The sequence below is a fragment of the Neomonachus schauinslandi genome, chromosome 4 (genome assembly GCF_002201575.2).
Source record: "Neomonachus schauinslandi chromosome 4, ASM220157v2, whole genome shotgun sequence".
Lineage (NCBI taxonomy): Eukaryota > Metazoa > Chordata > Mammalia > Carnivora > Phocidae > Neomonachus > Neomonachus schauinslandi.
In genome coordinates, this window is record NC_058406.1 from 128,330,156 (window position 1) to 128,350,169 (window position 20,014).

At 39.4% G+C, this 20,014-nt stretch overlaps 1 protein-coding gene across 1 annotated transcript in view; it reads left to right on the top strand.

The window, feature by feature from the left end:
* The first annotated feature begins 2,977 nt into the window (after positions 1 to 2,977).
* Positions 2,978 to 20,014, top strand: part of KCNB2 (potassium voltage-gated channel subfamily B member 2) — a 378,482-nt gene continuing 361,445 nt past the window's right edge. The window contains exon 1 of the mRNA XM_021688431.1: positions 2,978 to 3,556. Coding sequence (XP_021544106.1) covers positions 2,978 to 3,556 — 579 coding nt within the window. The remainder of the gene's footprint in view (positions 3,557 to 20,014) is intronic.

Below are 20,014 nucleotides of genomic sequence, written 5' to 3' on the forward strand. Positions count from 1 at the left end.
GACTTCTCTTCACTTGAGACACACAACCTACAAAAAGGAAAATTCACTGTAAATCATCTGCGAAATTATCTGAGACAAATGGTGACTATGACATAGCATTTGTGCTTTTAATAATGACTTTTACAAGAAAGCAAGTCACACTAAGCCCCTGCACTGGAACAAGAGATGTTTGTATCAGTGTTGGAGTTTGTTCTCCCTCTTTCCAGAAAACCTCTAATCTGATATTCTAGTCAGTTCAAAAACTGTTCATCTTTTTCACATTAGTATAAGACATGATATTCCAGAAAGAATAAATTCATTTTATGTTTATTTGTAGCCAAATTAAAAATGGATTAGCCTTTGTTTATTATTCATGTGGACTGTTCACATGATCTATATGGGTTGCTGCGATGTCGTTGAGTCTACAACCAAGTTATTTAATGGAGAACAAGCAGTCAGATTTGCTACTGGAACTGCTCCATCTCTAATATTTTTAGTTGTTTTCCCTGATCCTAATATTGTTGCTCAATTTTGTGTGTGTGTGTATATACATATTCCCTTATCACCTGAATACAAAAATTGGACATGGGCATCAAGGGCATCCAAGATACATGCTGTAGGTGCCTGTTATGTGTAGGTACAGTGCAGATACAGAAAAGTGTGACCAATAGTTCCTGGCCTCACAGACTTATAATTTACTGGAGAAGACGGACATATGAATAAGGAAACAATTTAAATGCTAGCATTTACTTAATAGACACTAGTGTAGCTTTTAATCTCAGTTCTCTTTCAGTGACCGGAAAGCAAACTTAAAATGAGAAATATAAATTTTCTTATTCTGTTCAGATATACCTCCCTGCAGCGAACACTTCACATAAACTATCTCACTGAATCATCATAATACTGCCTGTGATACTGTAGATACTGTTATCCTCATTTTGTAGAGTAAGAAATTGAAGCTCAGAGAATTTAAGTTATTTACCCAATCATTGTGGCTCTTCTTTATTTTTGTAAAAATAGGTATTTTTGTCATCTGTGATGACAGTGTGTATGTATTTATTTAACATATTTCTGTCACTATGTGGTTGAAAAAAACTCTCAATTCAAGTATATTTATGGGCCATATATGAAACATTTCTTATGTAGTCCATCTACTTTTTTCATAAATATGACTTATTTTAATTTGAGAGGATACTTGACTTCCAGATGGAGAAATAAATTTAACTTATAGGCGTGGAGAAATCAGAGACATGCAGACATTGGTGTGTATCTTAAGAGAGTTCTATAAGGACCTCTTAAATCTAAGAGGCTATGAAACATGGTGTTGTACATTAAAAGTGGTGTTTTGGATGTAATGCTTGAAGCTCCATGATTTTCTGCAAAAACACTATAGGGTAAGATCAAATAAGAAGATCCTTGCTGCTGAAAATCAAAATAATAGATCAGCAAGAGGGAATACTAGAGCAGTATGTCTTAAAGATTTAGTACCCAGGAGGAAAGAGCTGTGGAGCAAAAGAATACAAACATGAACACACACACACACACACACACACACACACACATTCTGACATATACTATGTACACACAAACATATATATGTGTAACATGTAAACAGATGCATTTTAGGCAAGTCATTCAAATAACCCCATTTATGCATTTTTCTGGCCATATGCATTAGCCCTATTAGATCTTTATCCGCTGTTTTGTGGAAAACAAAGAATTGATTCATTATTTAACATTTATTAAACTCTCACAATCTATAAGCACTGTTCTCAACAATAAGGATACAACAGACAAGACAGTCTTTATCTTTAAGAGCTCCCAGCGTCCTGTGGGAAGAGTGTTATTGCAATGGTATGATGAAACAGAAGTGACATTCACAGAGGTTTCATGATCCTAGAGGAGGAATGTCATGGAGGGCTTTCTGGAGGATGTGATTGATGTCTGAGATGAGTCTTGAAGAGCAAGCAGCAGTTAGTCAAAAGGAAATGGGAAAGGCAGAGCCCCTTCCAGGACACAGCATGAAGAAAACTCCAGAAACTTGAGACAGAAGGATGTGTGTAGTCTGGGGTTGCTGGAATATAGTGATGATAGAGGATGAGAGGTGAGAGTGGAGGGGTAGGCTAGACCTAATAAGGCTAACTGGACTTTATACTGCCAGTAATTATGGATCTTTGTAGGATTTAAAGCATGGAAAGGGCCAATTTTGTTTCTTAGCCAATCATTCTAGTAGCTGTGTGGAGAATGGTTTTTAGGTTGACAACACCAGAGTTTGGGATCCAGTTTAAGAGGCTGTTGTCGAAATGTAGGCAAGAGATGCCGAGGGTTTGAACCAAAATCATGGTTCAAGGGTAACAGGGACTGGGTCATGGTGGTGGAGCACTTAAGCAATGTTTAGAAGGTACAGTTGGTTAAGACCTGGTTCTTAATTGGATGTAGACAGATGGATCGGGATTTCTCAGTTTTAGCTTGTGTGGCTGGCTGTGGGGATGTGGAGGGCCAGAAATCTGAAATGGAGAAAAGAACAGGAACTGGCTGGGCAGGTTGGAGGTGTGGTCAGGTTAGTGTAAGGTGTCTGTGGTTCATCTAGGATGAGCTGATCAACACATTAGATATGTTAGTCTAGAGCTTGAGAAAGTGGTCCCTGGTGATAAATCTGGGAGTTACCACCTTCTAGATGTATAACATTGAATACACAACCTCTTCTGTGTGTAGTACATTGTATTGTCTTTTTCTCTTTTCTCCTATCTTGAGGCAAAGATTCCTATCTCCATTAATACACAGTAATTAATATTAGGCCCCCTGGTTCCGTGAACAACAAAAGCGATCCTAAAGAGTAGGAAATGCTTTAGGAAAGTAGAAGTAACCCCTGATCGTTGTTGCTTTTTTTCCAGTTGTGTCGGTGGAAATGCCTGCCTCAGAGGGAGATCGCTTCAGCTGACCCTCCCACAGCTCATTCTTTCGAGGAGCCTGGCTCTGCGGCTTTGTCCAGTTCAAAATGGCAGAAAAGGTCCCCCCTGGCTTAAACAGGAAGACTTCAAGGTCGACACTCTCCCTTCCACCAGAACCTGTGGACATCATTAGGAGCAAGACGTGCTCGCGGAGGGTTAAAATCAACGTGGGGGGCCTCAACCACGAAGTCCTGTGGAGAACGTTGGACCGGCTGCCCCGGACACGCTTGGGGAAGCTCCGGGACTGCAACACACACGAGAGCCTCCTGGAGGTGTGTGACGACTACAACCTCAGCGACAACGAGTATTTCTTCGACCGGCACCCGGGGGCCTTCACTTCCATTTTAAATTTCTACCGGACGGGGAAACTCCATATGATGGAAGAAATGTGCGCTCTCTCTTTTGGGCAAGAGCTTGATTACTGGGGGATTGACGAGATCTACCTGGAGTCCTGCTGCCAAGCCAGGTATCATCAGAAGAAGGAGCAGATGAACGAAGAACTGAGGCGGGAGGCCGAGACGATGCGTGAGCGGGAGGGAGAAGAGTTCGATAACACCTGCTGCCCGGAGAAACGGAAGAAGCTCTGGGACTTGCTGGAGAAACCTAACTCGTCGGTGGCTGCAAAGGTATGAAAAGTGGAGTGTTGCTTTCCTGTGTGTGTGTGTGTGGTCAGAAAAGGTGTTGCCTGCCTTCCAGACAGCGTCACTGTCCTCTTTTGAGATGGTTTGGTAAGACAGAGCAAAATGTGGCTGCTCGGTGAGAAACACTTTCCAGAAGCTGATGTAGTCACATAGAGTTATTCTTCCTTTATCATTATAGGGTCAGAACAGGCCTGGGCAGCAGAGTCTGGAAGGGTTCTGGTGGCCATGGCGCTACATGGGGTCGGTGGCTGGAGTTTGCGGAGAGCACTAGCCGGGCTCCATCCCACATGGAGTCCTGCGGAAGGTTGGGGCTTATGCGCCTTCCTGGATACAGGCGAGGTGCTGTCATTGAGGGTGCAGGCGGTGCCTCGTGGCCTGGTTCTCTCGAGGAGCAGGGAAAGAGAGAGTGTGGCCCCGTGTAGCTCAGAGAGCTGTGGGACCCCACGCCTGAGAAAAGGGCCGTCTCCTTAAGCTGTGTCAGGAGCAGTCCATGTCCACAATGCATCCATTTACCTCCCTTGTGAGGTCTACTCTGGCAATGATGTTTCTGGAGTCTTGGTGTATCGTTTTTTTCCCACAACTGACGAATTACCCTACCTCAGAGTTCATCGTGGTTGCTTAGGATGAAGGCAAACTCATGTTTCCATTGTGCCCACATGCATCTCAATCTCAGAGAGTAAGTTTGTTTTGCCACAAATTACAGCATTTAATTCAACAGCATGATTCTGTTTATCTAATTTTACTTAGAGCTTTGAGGGTTAGCGCAAACTGATTTTCATCCCATATATTTAGTTCTGTATTGCAATATGAATTATGAATACAGTGTCAAGAGTCATCTTGAGCTGCCGAGGCACAGTAATGGTATTTTATGCATGTTAGATGAAAATGGAATATGGAATAGAGAAAAGAAAAATAGCAGAAAAACGTGTCATCATATGAATTCTTTAAATTGCTTCGAAGTTTTTCAATGGTTCTTTCTTAAAGGCAGTAAAGATTATGGCAATGTAATAGACCATATGTGCCTTTTGACTGGAAATTAAGGTCGTATATGATAATTTACAACATGTAAATTATGTAAACAATCAGCTGAAGGCAGACGGTCGTAAAACTGCTTCTGCCCTGTTTGATATGCCTAGTTTTGCATCCTGGTGATTTCTAAAGGCATTTTACTTTCCGGCCAGAACATGGAAGTCAGTGAAATAAAGTATATCTCTGTTGTACCTAATGAGGAAATGCACATCTTGTAGCAGATGGAAAGATTTCAACTAGGTCTTTTTGAAGTTATGAATAATTTGTTTACTTTTCTCTTATCCAGAAGAAAGAAAGAAATGTGCTACACTTGTGGGTTTGGGTTGAGAAAGGTCACTGCTCATTGTAGTGTCAAGTGTTAGGTCACATGTTTGAGTCACTGCTAAAAGTATGGAGTGGATTTTAAAGATGAAGAAGATAAACTCTGGATTTAAATGAGTATTTTGGGTGCTAAATGAACTCTTTCAGACCTTTAGGCAATTGAGGTCTAAGCCATTGTTCCATCAAATGTTCCAGAGAGTGTCAGCATATATGCAAAACTCAGCAGCTAAATCAAAGAAAATGTGAAGGTTAATATGGCTTATTTGCTTATAACAGCGTTATTAATACATATCTAAAATTAAGTACTGTTACAGAAAAAATCTTAAGGTCTATACATTTGTTTTTCTGAAGCATTTCCGTTGAGGATAGAATACGGTCAATAACCTGATTTCCCAGATGAGGGAGTTCACTGAATCTCTAAATTTTAGAAGCAGCAACTGTCTCTTCATCTCTAAGAAGGTAACATTGGTAATGGCCTATTACGGTACCCTATCATACACCTGCATATCAGATAGATTATTGAAACTCACTTCAAATTATGTATGTACAGATAAGATAACTGCCTACAAACTATACCCAGCAGCTAAGGACAGTGGTTTTGGAAATTTTAATGTAGTTATAAATAATAAATTTGTTTCCAAATTATTAATCAAGCCAAGCCAATCTTTGCCAACCTAAGTAGATTCTTTACTAAATTTTCATAAGGGATTTGTATTTGTTTATTTAAATATCTACATTTTCCTCTCTGTTTGAACGGTGAAATATTATAGAAATTATTTACATTTGATTGTATGGTAGTTTAGTGAAAGTATTGTTCATTTGTCTGAGGTTTGGAACCTTTTAAAAACAGCTCTGTATGATGTCTTATATAAATCACTACCTTTTCCTATACTCTTCTCGAATCATATAACTTGTTGTTTCTCTGGAATAATTCTTGGTGAGGTGAGTGCCATGTGTGAATAGTATTTTTACAACTTAGGAACAATTTGTTTTGTTAAAACTGCAGTAGGATGATACTCTAGCCCTCACTATTTGTGTTATGGGTACATCAGGATCCTGCTTATGCTGTGAAGCTCTTGTGTTGGAATGCTTGGAATCTATGTGTTTTTCCTAACTTGCTTAGGAGGTGAGATATCTTTGGAGGAGAATATCTATTTACCTTGCCTCTGCAGTGGTTGCTTATTCAGTTGGGTAGTTCAGTTGAACATATATAGAATGCTCTATGTGGGCGACACACATTAAAGTGGACATGTAGAAAAACACTCCCTTCTCTCCAGAATTTAAAATATATTCTCTAAGCTTACACAAGAATTTCATATCCTTGAAACTATTTGTTTTCTTCCCTTTTGGTTTTTCTGTCTCTTATAATTTATTGAATATTTCTGAAATAAAGTTTAAAGTTATGAGTTTACCTGCCAAATCCCTAGCATAGAAAGAAAAATTTGACCTTTTCTATCAAATATTCCACAATGGGTTAAAATATCTATTCAGTGACATGGAATAAATACTCAGTAATCAATTCAGTAATAATCGTTCAGCCCAGGCTATGTGCATCCACTATGATACACAAAAATTTGCAAGTCCCCTTGACCTGTTATATTTTGTCCTTGGGTATGACCCTAAAAATAACAATTTGGCTCTTACAGAACATGCTTCTTGGTGTCACTTCTAGTATATAAATTGTAGTATATAAATAACTGGAAAAAAATGCCAAAACAGAGTTTAAACGGGTGGTATATCTTAAATGTCTGTATTTCACAAATTAGCATTTTTACACATCCACAGAATAACATGAAATATAATTGTACTTTTCACAAAATAATAACAGGGCTAATAGAAATTGTTCTTTCAGGGTTTTCCATGGTGCGGTACGATCTGGTAACGTGACCCGAGTTTGTATCTGTATGATGGACTTTGGGTTCTTTTAGTCTTGTTAGTTGGTGACTGTCTGTATACCCTCAGGTAGAGATAATGTACAAAGTTCCAATTTGAGGCTATCTGTGAATGTGGGGCCCACCAAATGGGCCTGGAGGAGGGCTGGCCCAAAGCTCTGGGTTACCATGAGATGGAATTGCTGGTTCTGGCATGCCTTTCATAGGAATGTGCAAGGGAAGAAGATGGGCTTAACTGGCTGCCAGTTTCCTGGGCAGTGAATTGGAATTAGACTTGATCCTGTACCTCTTCCAGCCCTGGGCAATTTCGTCAGCCTCTGGCTTGGAAATATTTCTTCTCCCTTTTCTTTGGCCTTTTCCCAAAGGGACTGCTGTTCGCCTTTAAATTTTGCATTACAGACACTTCAGTCTAAGAGGTGTTTGAAAGCCTTAAAGGAAAGCGTGTGGCATGTGGTATTGTCTGCCTTTGTGATGAAACAACAACCAACAAAGAGCAGGGCCCACCTGAGAGCTGAAAAGAAAGAGACTCAGTACTGCACAGTGCCTTCACTTTAGATATCTGAAGAAGGTCAAGAGCAAAGGACATCAACTGTGTCTTCAGGCAAACCCGGTTAGGAAATGGCTCGGCCTTCTGAGGCAAGCCTCAGCCCGGGCACAGACATGGATATGGTGTTCGGGACAGTGCCGGCCAATGGGCCCATCTCAAGTGTCAGGTCAGGAAGCTAGACTTTAGCCCTTATTTGATAAGAACAGTATAGGGCTGCAGAAAGACATTTCTGTTCATCGGAACCCATACAGTGAGAACCACCCAGCAACCCTGTTGGGCAGGATCCAGGGTCAGGGGATGGGAGGGGGGGGGCGCTGTTTCTTATCGGCTTCCCTTCCCACTTTTCCTATGTATCCACAGCTACCACTTATTTACCTGAGGATTCCTCCCTCATCCTCTTATGTTTTTCCCATTCTCTCCTCCTCCTCTCTTTCCACCTCCCTCTCTTCCTCCCTCCTTCTACCTCCTTCCCTCAGAAAAGGGAAGATGATTGACTAGAGAATTATTTCTCAATCTTTTTTCATTAATGGCCCCCTAAGGAGAAAAATTAAGTTAAATTTAAATTCTCCCTAAAGAGAGAAACTAAATACTAAGGAATAAGATTTTGTCAGGGAGGGTGGAGCTTGGAGAGCTACAGACTATTGTAATATCTAAGATTTTTTTCACCCTTCCCCACAAGAACCAATTTCTCCCACTGGCAGTGACATTGATCCCATGGAGAATGCATACGATCGTGGAAAGGAGGCCTGCCTCCAGCTCGTGGCCTGCACACACCCACATTGTTCTCTTCCAATAACCTGGCATAAGAGTTCAGAGGTCCTCACAGGGGATAGCTTAAAAGAACTTGGCCATTCTATAGAGGTTTAGACTGGAGATATGTGTTTTTTTTTTCTTTCTAAAATATATAATTCATGCAGACTAACTGGTTGAAAGCCTGGACTAAATTAGACATAAAAAAAAATAAAAGAGATAAGATAGAAAATGTTGGGTTTTGATTAAAATGTCTCAAATATTCCATTCCTTAGCTGTAGTGGTCCTATTTTGAGATCCATGCTCCTCTGTTTTCCCCAAAAGGCTGCCCTGAAACTGCACCCCTTTTTGTCTACTTGACTTCATTTGATCAGGGAGAGAATGGTGAGAACAGAAAAGGAAATTAATAAAAAGCTCACATCACACATTCTCTTAGCTCGGGTGCCACGGGTCCTGCTTTTACTGAGAATGCCACATGACCGTCCCCATTGCCACAGCACAACACCTAAAGCAAGCATGGGAAGGCTCGGGAGACCTGAGACATTGTTGGATCAAGAGAGAGGCCTATAGGAGCAGATGCACAGAGTCTCCCCTGGGACTCCAGCTCTCTGGAAAGAGCCAGAGGTCAAAGTTCAGAGTTTCTCAGGGGATGGCGCCTCTTGAGTTGCCCTATTGGTGGTAACTCTTTGAGAACCACACTCTGCCTTCCGACTGAATTAGAGTGTGGGCATCTCAAGTCACAGAAGTAGTGAAAAAAAAAAATCCAAATAAAATAAAAACTCCTGTGTACTCATAAAGGGGAAAAGGGTGCATAATATTTTCATTCTATTTCTAGTTTATGGATCAGTTATTCTAATGCTTTGGATGAAAAAAAAAAGAAATATGTTGGAACAGAGCCACCAGTTATTTCCTTTTAGTCCAAGAACAGAACTTTCGCATATTGTGTGTGTGTGGTGTGTGTGTGTATGTACATGTATGGGTTTCCCCCATTATCTGAAAATAGAGCATTCCTAGGAAATCCTTTGTAAGCTGAAATGGCATAAAGCAAGGAAGCAGTTATTTCATAGAAGTGAAAATCCTATTTTTCTTTCAGGCAGTGAAAACAGGTCCTAGTGTAGGTCTTTCATAAAAGCCAAGTAGCATAAGGAGAACTTACATATGGAGGGGGACAGCGACATCTATGTGTGTATGCATACGCACGCACACACACAGTCGGGTAAACAACTCCGCCTGTACATAGCTCTGAGTTTAGCTTGCCGATGACTCTCTTAGTGATAAACAACAACATCATCAATTAGAACCATAAATGGGCCCCCCCCGAACAAACTGATGCAGTGTGAGCTCACGTGGAAATCTCCCTACCTGTGCAGTTTTCCAGTTCTTACCCAGGATTACCAGTGGCCTAATTAGTGTGCCAATCATGTCATTTCTGTGTTGTTTCCTGTTTTCTCTTCTTGCACTTTCCTTTCTACAACCCAGCTGTACAGAGGAGGTTGTTTGTTCTCTTCCAATAACCTGGCATAAGAGTTCAGAGGTCCTCACAGGGGATAGCTTAAAAGAACTTGGCCATTCTATAGAGGTTTAGACTGGAGATATGTGTTTTTTTTTTTTTCTTTCTAAAATATATAATTCATGCAGACTAACTGGTTGAAAGCCTGGACTAAATTAGACATAAAAAAAAAATAAAAGAGATAAGATAGAAAATGTTGGGTTTTGATTAAAATGTCTCAAATATTCCATTCCTTAGCTGTAGTGGTCCTATTTTGAGATCCATGCTCCTCTGTTTTCCCCAAAAGGCTGCCCTGAAACTGCACCCCTTTTTGTCTACTTGACTTCATTTGATCAGGGAGAGAATGGTGAGAACAGAAAAGGAAATTAATAAAAAGCTCACATCACACATTCTCTTAGCTCGGGTGCCACAGGTCCTGCTTTTACTGAGAATGCCCTGGTTAATGCCTTTTGTCTGAGGCTAATTAATAAAAGCATCTCCTTTCACTCTTAAAAAGTGTCCCAGTTTGGACAATAAATGATTATCTTACATGTGAATATCTTTGAAAAAAAGAAATTATCCAAGAATCGTACACTTTTCCTCTTTGCTTCTTTGTTCCGTTTGAGGAGGGCCTGTCTTAATTTTCAAGAACTTTTCCCATCTCTTTTGAAAAAAACCGTTGGTTTTCATTAATATTAGAGTAAGATTTTCAGATTCTTTTCAAGCTTGGCTCTTAAATCTCAATGAGTAATTATCATTTTCAAGGTAAAAAAACCAAACCAAACCAAACCAAGGCGTTCTTTCTACATTATCCAATGTTATCACAAAACAGACTACATTGGCAGTATTTAAATATCCTGGTTTTGAAAATTCATGTACACTGCTTTGGTTATTAACAGATTTGTTTTCTTTATTTCAAGTGAGAGACTTTACAAACTGAATGCTGCACTATTTTAGGTAAGCATAAGTATTATGAAGGAATGGTCACAATATTTAACACTTTCCACTTTGGAAGACTCTAGAAGGGTTTGACTAATACTTTAGATTAAGTGTTCTTATCTGAGCTCTATCATTGTGAACTGACCATTCTAATGAAGAAAGATACTTTCGAAATGATCAACAAAGTTGATTCTGAAAGAATTACTGGAATAAAAATTGACCAAAGCATGATTACATAGAAGAAAAAACCCTCCAGCTGCTGATGTATAATTCATGAAGTAACCATAGACTATAATAGATTTTTTGGTTTTGGCATTGATTTAGCATTGGTGGTTTTCTTCTATTTGAGAACAACCCTGGAGTTCCATGACATTCAATAATCTATAATGTGATGAGGCATAAATCAGAATGCTGTATAATATCAAGTTGGTTAGTTGGAGCTGGTTGACTTTGTTAGAGAGTGAGCTTAGCTGGCCACTGAGCACTAGCCTAACCCCATTTGGTTTTTTTCTCTTCATTGTTACATATACCAACTCTTATTAAATGTTCCTGTATTTTATAGGGGAGATTATATGGTACAGTAGAGCTTTGCAAAACTCTTAGGACACATTCCTCATTAAAAGTATCCTATTTAGGTATTCCAAGAGTGACAGAGATTTTTAAGGTAGCAGTCAGCCTGGAAATTATTCTTGCCCTCCAATAGCCTGGTCTTTAAAACCTTTCCTACCTCGGCAGTGGATCAGAGAAGGATAAAGGATTCTCCAGGCCAAGACAGCGGGCACATTCCACAAGCTACACTTCCTCTATCTATCAGCAACATTCAGCCCTTCACCCAGCTGACTCTGTCCCCACATATCCTGGAATAGAGTTGATGATGACTTTATAATTTACAATCAGAACTTTGAAGGACTTGAGGAGATGGAGACTTCTCTGTAATTGCAATGTCAGCCTTGATATACAGATGTAATCAATCTAGAATAAAGAGCCTAGACATAGACCAATCAGCTGGGAACAAAGAAGTATAGTGACCGGCACAGAGACAGGTGAAATAGTGGAAGAGGAGGACATTTGCTCTCATCCCTCCAAAACCTTTACAGGAGACACTAAAAGCTAACATCAGAACCATATCAGATTTTGCACCTATGTATTATTTACTTTTGGCTGTGTCTACATCTGTGTTTACATGAACTCTTTTGCTAATGCATGAAGCAAATGTATTTTTCCCCTTAAATCATAACATTTTTATAAAGCTTTAAGTGAAGGAACTCTGGATATTACTAAGAACAGAAACCTGAAGTGTATAGATCCAACTAATGTTTGTAGTGAAGTTTGTGTGTCTCAGGTGGGTGAACCAGCTAGTATCAGCCCTCACTGAGTGGTACCTGAACTAGGTCTGTTCCTGTGTGTGTGTGTGTGTGTGTGTGTGTGAGTGTGAGTGAGAGAGAGAGAGAGATATGCATGTTATTTATACACACTGCCACCTCTCCATTAGAGCATATTATATTATAAAAATCCACCTGCACAAAAATACAATAAAATTCCACCTGTATTTGGTAATTTAGGGTAGATGCAACTTTGTCATCTAAGTAAGACAGCTATTCAGAATACAGCTTTTATGATAACCTGATCGGGCATGAAGTCCATGGAAAGTGCTTTAACGGTCTAAAAATAGCAGGAAGAAGTATTTTCATTAGTCTCCTAGGATTTTGTTTCACGGTGCTAGAGGTCATTGCCACGCTGGATTTCATGCTTGTACTTATGTCTCTTTGAGTCACTCCTGACCCAACCACAGGTGTTGAATGCCACTTCAAATAGCTTCTCTAGCCGATGCCACAACACTGACAAGGACAGCCAAGTATCCCCTACACAGCTCTGAAGGAGGCTGCCCGGTTGTGGCATCCTTCACTGAAATGAACCTCAGGATATTTGCACGTGTGTGAAAGAACTCCCAGGCTTCCAGTCATTGTTTTATCACTAATGAACAAAACCTAGAGTACAATTTTGGATATTGAAATGCAGTTGTCTTAGCTGGTATCATCTAAATTAAATCCTCAACTATATTTATTCCTTGAATTAGATTTTTTTCTCCTAAACATTCAAATTTTAGTTTACATCTTAGTGTTACACCTATCTTTGGCAACATTTTAGAACTGTCTGACTTTTACAATGGTGTCCAAGTGTATGGTTTCAACCAGAATTTGGTTGGATGGAAAAATAATTCAGTGCCACCATCTATGAAGTATAGCAACATATTTGTGCTATGAAAAATAAGTGTATTTCATTAATACAATGGAAATTTTCACTTTGGGAAACTAGCAGGAAGCCCTGCATAATATCCTTAAGGTGAGCAACCTTTTCATTTCGGTGCAGCTTTTAGTTCAGAGGCAGAAAAACATTGGTAGGCAATCCTGTTTTTACAAAGGTGATAATTTGCTCTACTACAGATGCAATGACCTACAAATGAAATGAAAGAAAATATGAAATAGTAGGCTAGAATCTAGCATAATATGAACTTGCTATTACATATTTGCTATGTAAAAAAAAATCTAGCACATTTTATTATATTTATTAAGTGAATTCTGCAGGTGTGAAAATTATTGTATTATGTAAGTAAAGTAATTGCATTATGAGCAATACTAAAATTCAAAGCAAAAATCTCTTTTAAGCACTGGTCTTTATTTTCCAAACTCTAGCTCATGAGCCATTATAAATATTTTAAATTATACAGAGTGTTTATAAAATGCTAATCATACTCTTTTTTTCCCCCCAAAGTTTTGTGTATAGATTATACATGAGGTAGCTGAAAGGGTAGCAAATTGTTTTGATAGGCATATTTTAACAACCCACGAGGTACATGTATGTGCTTTAGGGAAGAAATGTTATATACTAAAGGAAAAAATTGTTTTGGGTTCTGTGCTTCCCTGTCCTTGTTAAGTTATCCAGCATATGCCAAAGCACTGAACTTTTTCTGTTCTGCTGCACTTTGATGCACACATCTAGTCTGAAGGTTAGATGACAGGTCTCTGCTGTTTATCAGGAATGCAAAACCTGTCCTACTTCCCACTTCACGCACAGCTCTGCTCGTTCCCTCAGGAACCCTCCTCATCAGGGAATGTTTTAGTTATACTTCCTAGAACAACTTTTTATTACTATTTTTTTATTAAGGTGTAATTGACATAGAACATTACATTAGTTCCAGATATACAACACAATGATTTGGTATTTGTATATATTGCAAGACGATTCCCACAATAAGTCTAGTTAATATCCATTACCATACATAGTTACAAAAAATTCTTTTTCTTGTGATGAGAAGTTCTAAGATCTATTCTCTTAGCAACTTTCAAATATATAATAGAGTATTATTAACTATAGTCACCATGCTGTACCTGAACAACTATTGATTTTCCATTTAATTTCTTAGGCTCCAATTGGATTTCACCTTTTTTAAAGCCCGGTTTTAAATATTTCATGAGGTGATACCTACTTAAATTTCAATGAAATTGAATGTAATGAAGTTTCTAAATTAGAGAAGGTGGATAAACCTGAAAAAATCCAGACTTTATTTTGTCTTTAACTTATAAACGGCCATTTGTTTTTTCTTATCCCAAAGCATCAGAGTCTAAGAGTAGGTAGACTTTTTCTTCTAGACTCTTTAAAATCAGTATCTAAATAGCACTTTTCCTCTCCGTTTGGAAGAATCTGATTCTTTACCCATCCTGTACCTTCGCTTAATTCATGAGCTCTGGCTGTTAAAATTAAGCTGGTTTTTCTTTCCACTCCCTCATAATAGTTGTCAGTATCCCCAGAGCCTTCTGTTTTGAGCAGAAATTTAATTCTGGGGGAAGAGACTGGTTAATTGATACCTGATACAGTAACAGATGCTTTTTACAAGGCTAGATTAGCTTCTGTTTTCAAAGTCCTCTGTGAGGTAGAGCTGTAACTTCCTGATAGCTTCAGAGTGTTCTTGCAACACTTAACCTGTCTTCTTATTTTGAGACCAGTTCTCTTCTAACAATACTGCTTCCTTCACAACCTGGAAAAAAACGAACCTTGTTTCCTGCAGGCCCAGAGTCATGAAGTGAAGGCCACATTTTTCTTGTTTCTTCAATAATTAGTGTGACCTTCCTCAAAGAGCACAAAGGGAACAATTTATATTGAGCATTGGCCGTGTGCCATACACTGAACGTAGGGGTTTTTCATATTGACCCTTTACAACAGAGGTCAGCAAACATTTTCTGTAAAGGGTCAGATAGTGAATATTTTCAGTCTCTGACACAGCTACTCAACTCTGCTGGTGTAGTGTGAAACAGCCATAGACAACAGGTAAACAAACATCGCTGGGTTCCAATAAAGCTTAGCATCAGGCTAGATTTGGCCCTTGAGCCATAGTTTGCCTATTGCCGCTTTATATCAATCCTATGCAAAACGTCATTTATCCCATTATACAGATTAGAGAGGCTAAAACCCAGGAAGACCAAATTTGTGTCTCTTGTCCTTTGCTAAGTGGCATATTGGAATTTGTATCCCATCTACCAATGCTTCCCCATAATTATTCTTCCTATCTAGTTGCATTTATCATTCCTTTGTCATCATTGTTCGTTATTCCCGTCACTCTCCAATATTCATTGAAGACTTTGGTTTATGAATGACAGTCATCTTACTACTGTACCCCTTGCTATCCTGCAGGACAGCGAGCTATCATAAATTTCAGCCTATGTGTCCCTCATCTTGAACTCAGCATGTGGATGAAACTGCTCTCCCTTTGGAATCTGGAACCCTGATCACAACACTGAGCCTTCCGTTTCCCTCCAAATCTATACTTTGTCCCTATTGCAACTGCTTTTGCCTTGGCTTATCCCATTCTTTTTCTCCTCACTGGGGAGCACTGGATCCATTGCCGTAGGCGAGGCCTTGACCACCTCATACTTGGGTTGGGGTGATGTTGCGAACTGGACTTGCTCACTTCATTTCCCCGCCAGTTCTAATCTATTCTCCACGTAGCCAGCAGAATTGCCTTTCAAAACACGATTGGGTTACTTCTGAACTAGAAACCCCAGTGATTTCCCATTGCCTGCTGTCTAGTTCAAACTCCTGAGCATTGCATTGAAGACTCTTCCCGACCTACCTATCCAACCACGTGCCTTGCCACTCCTCGTACATAATGCTCCAGTCATTCCAGAATATTAACCATTTGTGAAGTTGGGGATCTGCTCTAGACAGGTTGCTCACTGCACTCAACAAGCGGTGCTCTTACCTGGCTACCTTCATCCCGAGGGGACATCCTTTCTTTAATTTGCAAGGGGGCGACTGTAAACTGGCGGCGGCCATACTTGCACACAGCTAACACATTCATGGCTCAGCAGCCACCACGCTTTCCTGACCTAGTGTGCCCTTGGCCCCTTTTCTGTCCTCTTATGTCTCAGCTCATATGTCCCTCTTCCATGATGTCACCTGACTCTCCCGCCTCTGCTTTTCCCAAGCTCTTTGCTCGTGTTTGTAATCTAGAGTTTCTGTCTGTGCCGGGCTCATTTCCCCAGCTAGGTTGTCATCCTTGAGGAATCAGACCAAGTCTCTTCATTTTCAATTACTGACACCTAGCACAGTTCCTGGCACATACCAAACACTCAGTAGTAACTGCCCCCACCAAATGGCACCGAAGGGTAGAAATAACAATAGGACCAAGTGTTTCATGATATTTTAATTTCTCTGTAAAAACTGAACAACACAGATAGAGGTTGAATATCACATCCCAGTGATGATACCAGAATAATGCTAGGTTTGTTGTAGGCAGGTTAAGAAAGCTGGATATCTTACCCGTTTTAAAGGCTTTATGTTTTTGAAATAGGCGAAGAGCCATAGATGTGGGTTTTCCATTTTTACATTGTATAAATTCTCCATCTAGAATAGTGTGTAGGCTGCTCTGTATGCCACAGAGTTTATGCAGAGAAAGGCGTCAGGTGCTGCTGAAAGGCAAGCTTTCAGATGCTTTGCTTTGCTAAGATTGCTCATTTTATTTGAACTTCAGGTTCTGGGAACTCTTGTTATAGGTAAAATGTAGCCTGTGTATGAATTGGAGGCTGTGTATGAATTAGAGCAGGGGAAGGGCTTGATCTGGCCCCCAGGGAGTGTGCAGTCCTTCCATACCCTCTCGAGGATTGATAGATCATTTCTTTACATTCAACCATCCAACCTTTGGAGGACCTTGGCCCCAAGTGGAGTTATCCCATTACTCAGAAAAAGTTACAAAGATGGATAAATCCAAGATTTGAATCAAGACAGAGCTCCAAAAGGGTGTCTTTTTTGTAGGAATATGAAGAGAGTCTGAAAAAATAAATTCTTAATGGCATAATGTAAAAAAGGGAGATCAAGAATCTATTTTTACTACAAAAGCTAAGAGAATCATAATGGTTTCAGCTTAGGGGAACTGACTTTTATTGTAATCCAAAAAGGTATTTTCTGGAAACTTTGTAGTTTGAGTTTGTTTGTTTCTAAATAAAAATCAGACGTTCTTTTTTAAGCTCAGTATTGCTTGCTATCAGCATGCTACCTGGACATCAGGTATGTTCAACTATTGTTCTGATATTTCAGACTGCACTGGTGGGATTTTCTCACTTGGGTTTTCTCATTTGGGTGGGTTTTTCAGAAAGAACCTTCGTCAACCCCTTTTAAAATTTCCCAGTTACTTAGGAAGCATTTTTGACATGTTTTATTTTAATAATTCATAAAATTATTGTTTGAAGAGCTACTTTCTAGGGGCGCCTGGGTGGCTCAGTCGTTAAGCGTCTGCCTTCGGCTCAGGTCATGATCCCAGGGTCCTGATCAAGCCCCACATCAGGCTCCCTGCTCCTCAGGAAGCCTGCTTCTCCCTCTCCCACTCCCCCTGCTTGTGTTCCCTCTCTCGCTGTGTCTCTCTCTGTCAAATAAATAAAATCTTAAAAAAAAAATTTGAAGAGCTACTTTCTATATAAGAAATGTCTAAGCTTCATATGTGTTTTCTAAGAATTTTAATGAGGTAGCTGCTAAGAATAAAATCATTTTCATTTGTTAAATCTTTTGACCTTATCATATCTCAGTTTTTAAGTTTTTAGTAGGTACTATAATTTAATTATTTCGATTTTATCACAAAAGGAAACTGTCAAGTTAAAGTATGTTTTGAGTTCTGCTGTTCCAATTATTTGTGCACTGACCAGGGGAAAAGTAATCTTCAAAGAGCTCATAAGACTTTATGCGAGACAAAACTGATAGATATAAAGTGATCAGAAAATGTTCTTAATACCACAAATTTAAGTAATCTTCCATTTTGTATGACATTTAGAATTTCAGAGGAGGGATCTAATAATGTGAATTTTTAACAGGTAGGGAAAGCTTTGTAAGTGAGAGAAAACCAAATAGGAGAAATAGAAAAAAATACTTCGAGAAGGAGGAGGAAAGCATAAACTTAGGATAAAGAAAGGGATTAGAGTGCCCAGTGCATGTACGGGACATTAGGGAAGTTGTCAGTATGAGGAATTGGGTTGGAAGGGTCAGGGAGGGCCATGTGCTGACCCAGCTTGAGTGCCGTCCTGAGAGTCTGCATTCCCAAGGAAGGTCATAGGTGGATGACATTTGGGCCCATAACCATTTGTTGCTGGTGGGAAGCTGCTAGTGAGATGGGGCAACACAGTGGTGAGGAGCATATCCTCAGGGATAAGACAAACTTGTGATGGAGGGCTGGCTCTGCAAACTGCTAAATGGTGACCTTCTGAACCTCAGATTCTCAGTGGAGAGTGGAGAGGATACTCATTTGTACCTAATACAGTTATCATGAGGATTAAATGAGCTAGTTAGCTAAATGCCTGGTACATAAGCACACCCGGATTATTTTATATATTAGTGTAGTAATTATTATTACCATTATTACTCAAAATAATCCATTTTTATTTTCATTTTTTTTAAGATTTTATTTACTTATTTGAGAGAGAGAGTGAGAGAGAGAGAGCATAAGCAGGGGCAGAGGCAGAGGGAAAGGGAGAAGCAGACTCCCTGGGACTCTGGGATCATGACCTGAGCTGAAGGCAGACACTTAAAAGAGCCACCCAGGCACCCAAAATAATTCATTTTTAAAAAATATTTTATTTATTCATTTGTTTGAGTGAGAGAGAGCATGAGCAGGGTGGAGGAACAGAGGAGAGGGACAAGCAGACTGTGCTGAGGGCCGACACAGGGCACTATCTTAGGACCCTGAGATCATGACCTGAGCTGAAACCAAGAGCCCGTGGCTTAACCAACTGAGCCACTTAGTCGCCCTCAAAATAATTCATTTTGATCTATTACCAAGAGGATATTTTTCCCCATAAATATCTGGTATTCTTCTGTTGCACTTTGAATTTTATTAGACCATGAAGGTAACGTCTATGTGCAGGTAACAAGTTATTTTCATCTCATTTTTAGAACCAAACTCCTTAAAAGTAGCTAATTAAATTGATACTTATTGATTTGTCCAAATTTTCATGATAGTGATACCTTAGAAATGGAACCTGGAATACAAATTAAAATTTAAATCTTAAAAAGTCTATTTTGGGGAAATGGATCTTGATGAAAACAATGAAAATAAAAAGAACGAACTGACCATTCCAAAGTTTGATTACAGTATAACATTTGCATTCATTGCTCTTTTCCTGATGGTCTCCGTTGTGTTAATCACTGATACTAATATAACTGCCTGGAGGTTGAGCAGCTATAAATAGCTCTATTCTTGTTCACAAACAGTGTCTTTGCCCTGAGAGAGGGAAGTGATCAGACTATCACTGTGTGCTTTCCGGTTGGGTTCATTGGCTCATATTTCTTTTTTTTTTTTTAGATTTTATTTATTTATTCATGAGAGATAGAGAGAGAGGCAGAGGCAGAGGGAGAAGCAGGCTCCCTGCGGAGCAGGGAGCCCGAGGCAGGACTCGATCCCAGGACCCTGGGATCATGACCTGAGCTGAAGGCAGACGCTTAACCAACTGAGCCACCCAGGCGTCCCTGGCTCATATTTCTTATCTAAGTATCTGTTAGTAGGGTATGAAATTGAACACAGATCATTGACCTTCTAAATCCCTTGTCATTATGATGCATTAACAATAATGTGTTTGATTGCAAATAATTATTTGGCTCAGGAAAAATTGGATTCAAAGTAAATGTAGTCTCAGCCATAAAATTTTCCATGCTGAACCTCAAAGACACTCAAGATTGTTAGAAATGCTATAATAACTCAGGAGTGTTTAGAAGATTATTACGCACAGAAGATAGTTCTTTAATTACTAGTTTTCCATGAAGAACCACATTTTCCGAATTTAAGATCGACACAGGTATTTAGCACAGCACTTGTTTTCTGACGTGTAGATTTAAAATAAATAAATAATAAATATTCTCTCAAAATCAAAATATCAGATTTTTAAATTGAGATTAGCATTTTGAAAAATCATTTTCTTGATTAAGGACAGGTATTACTA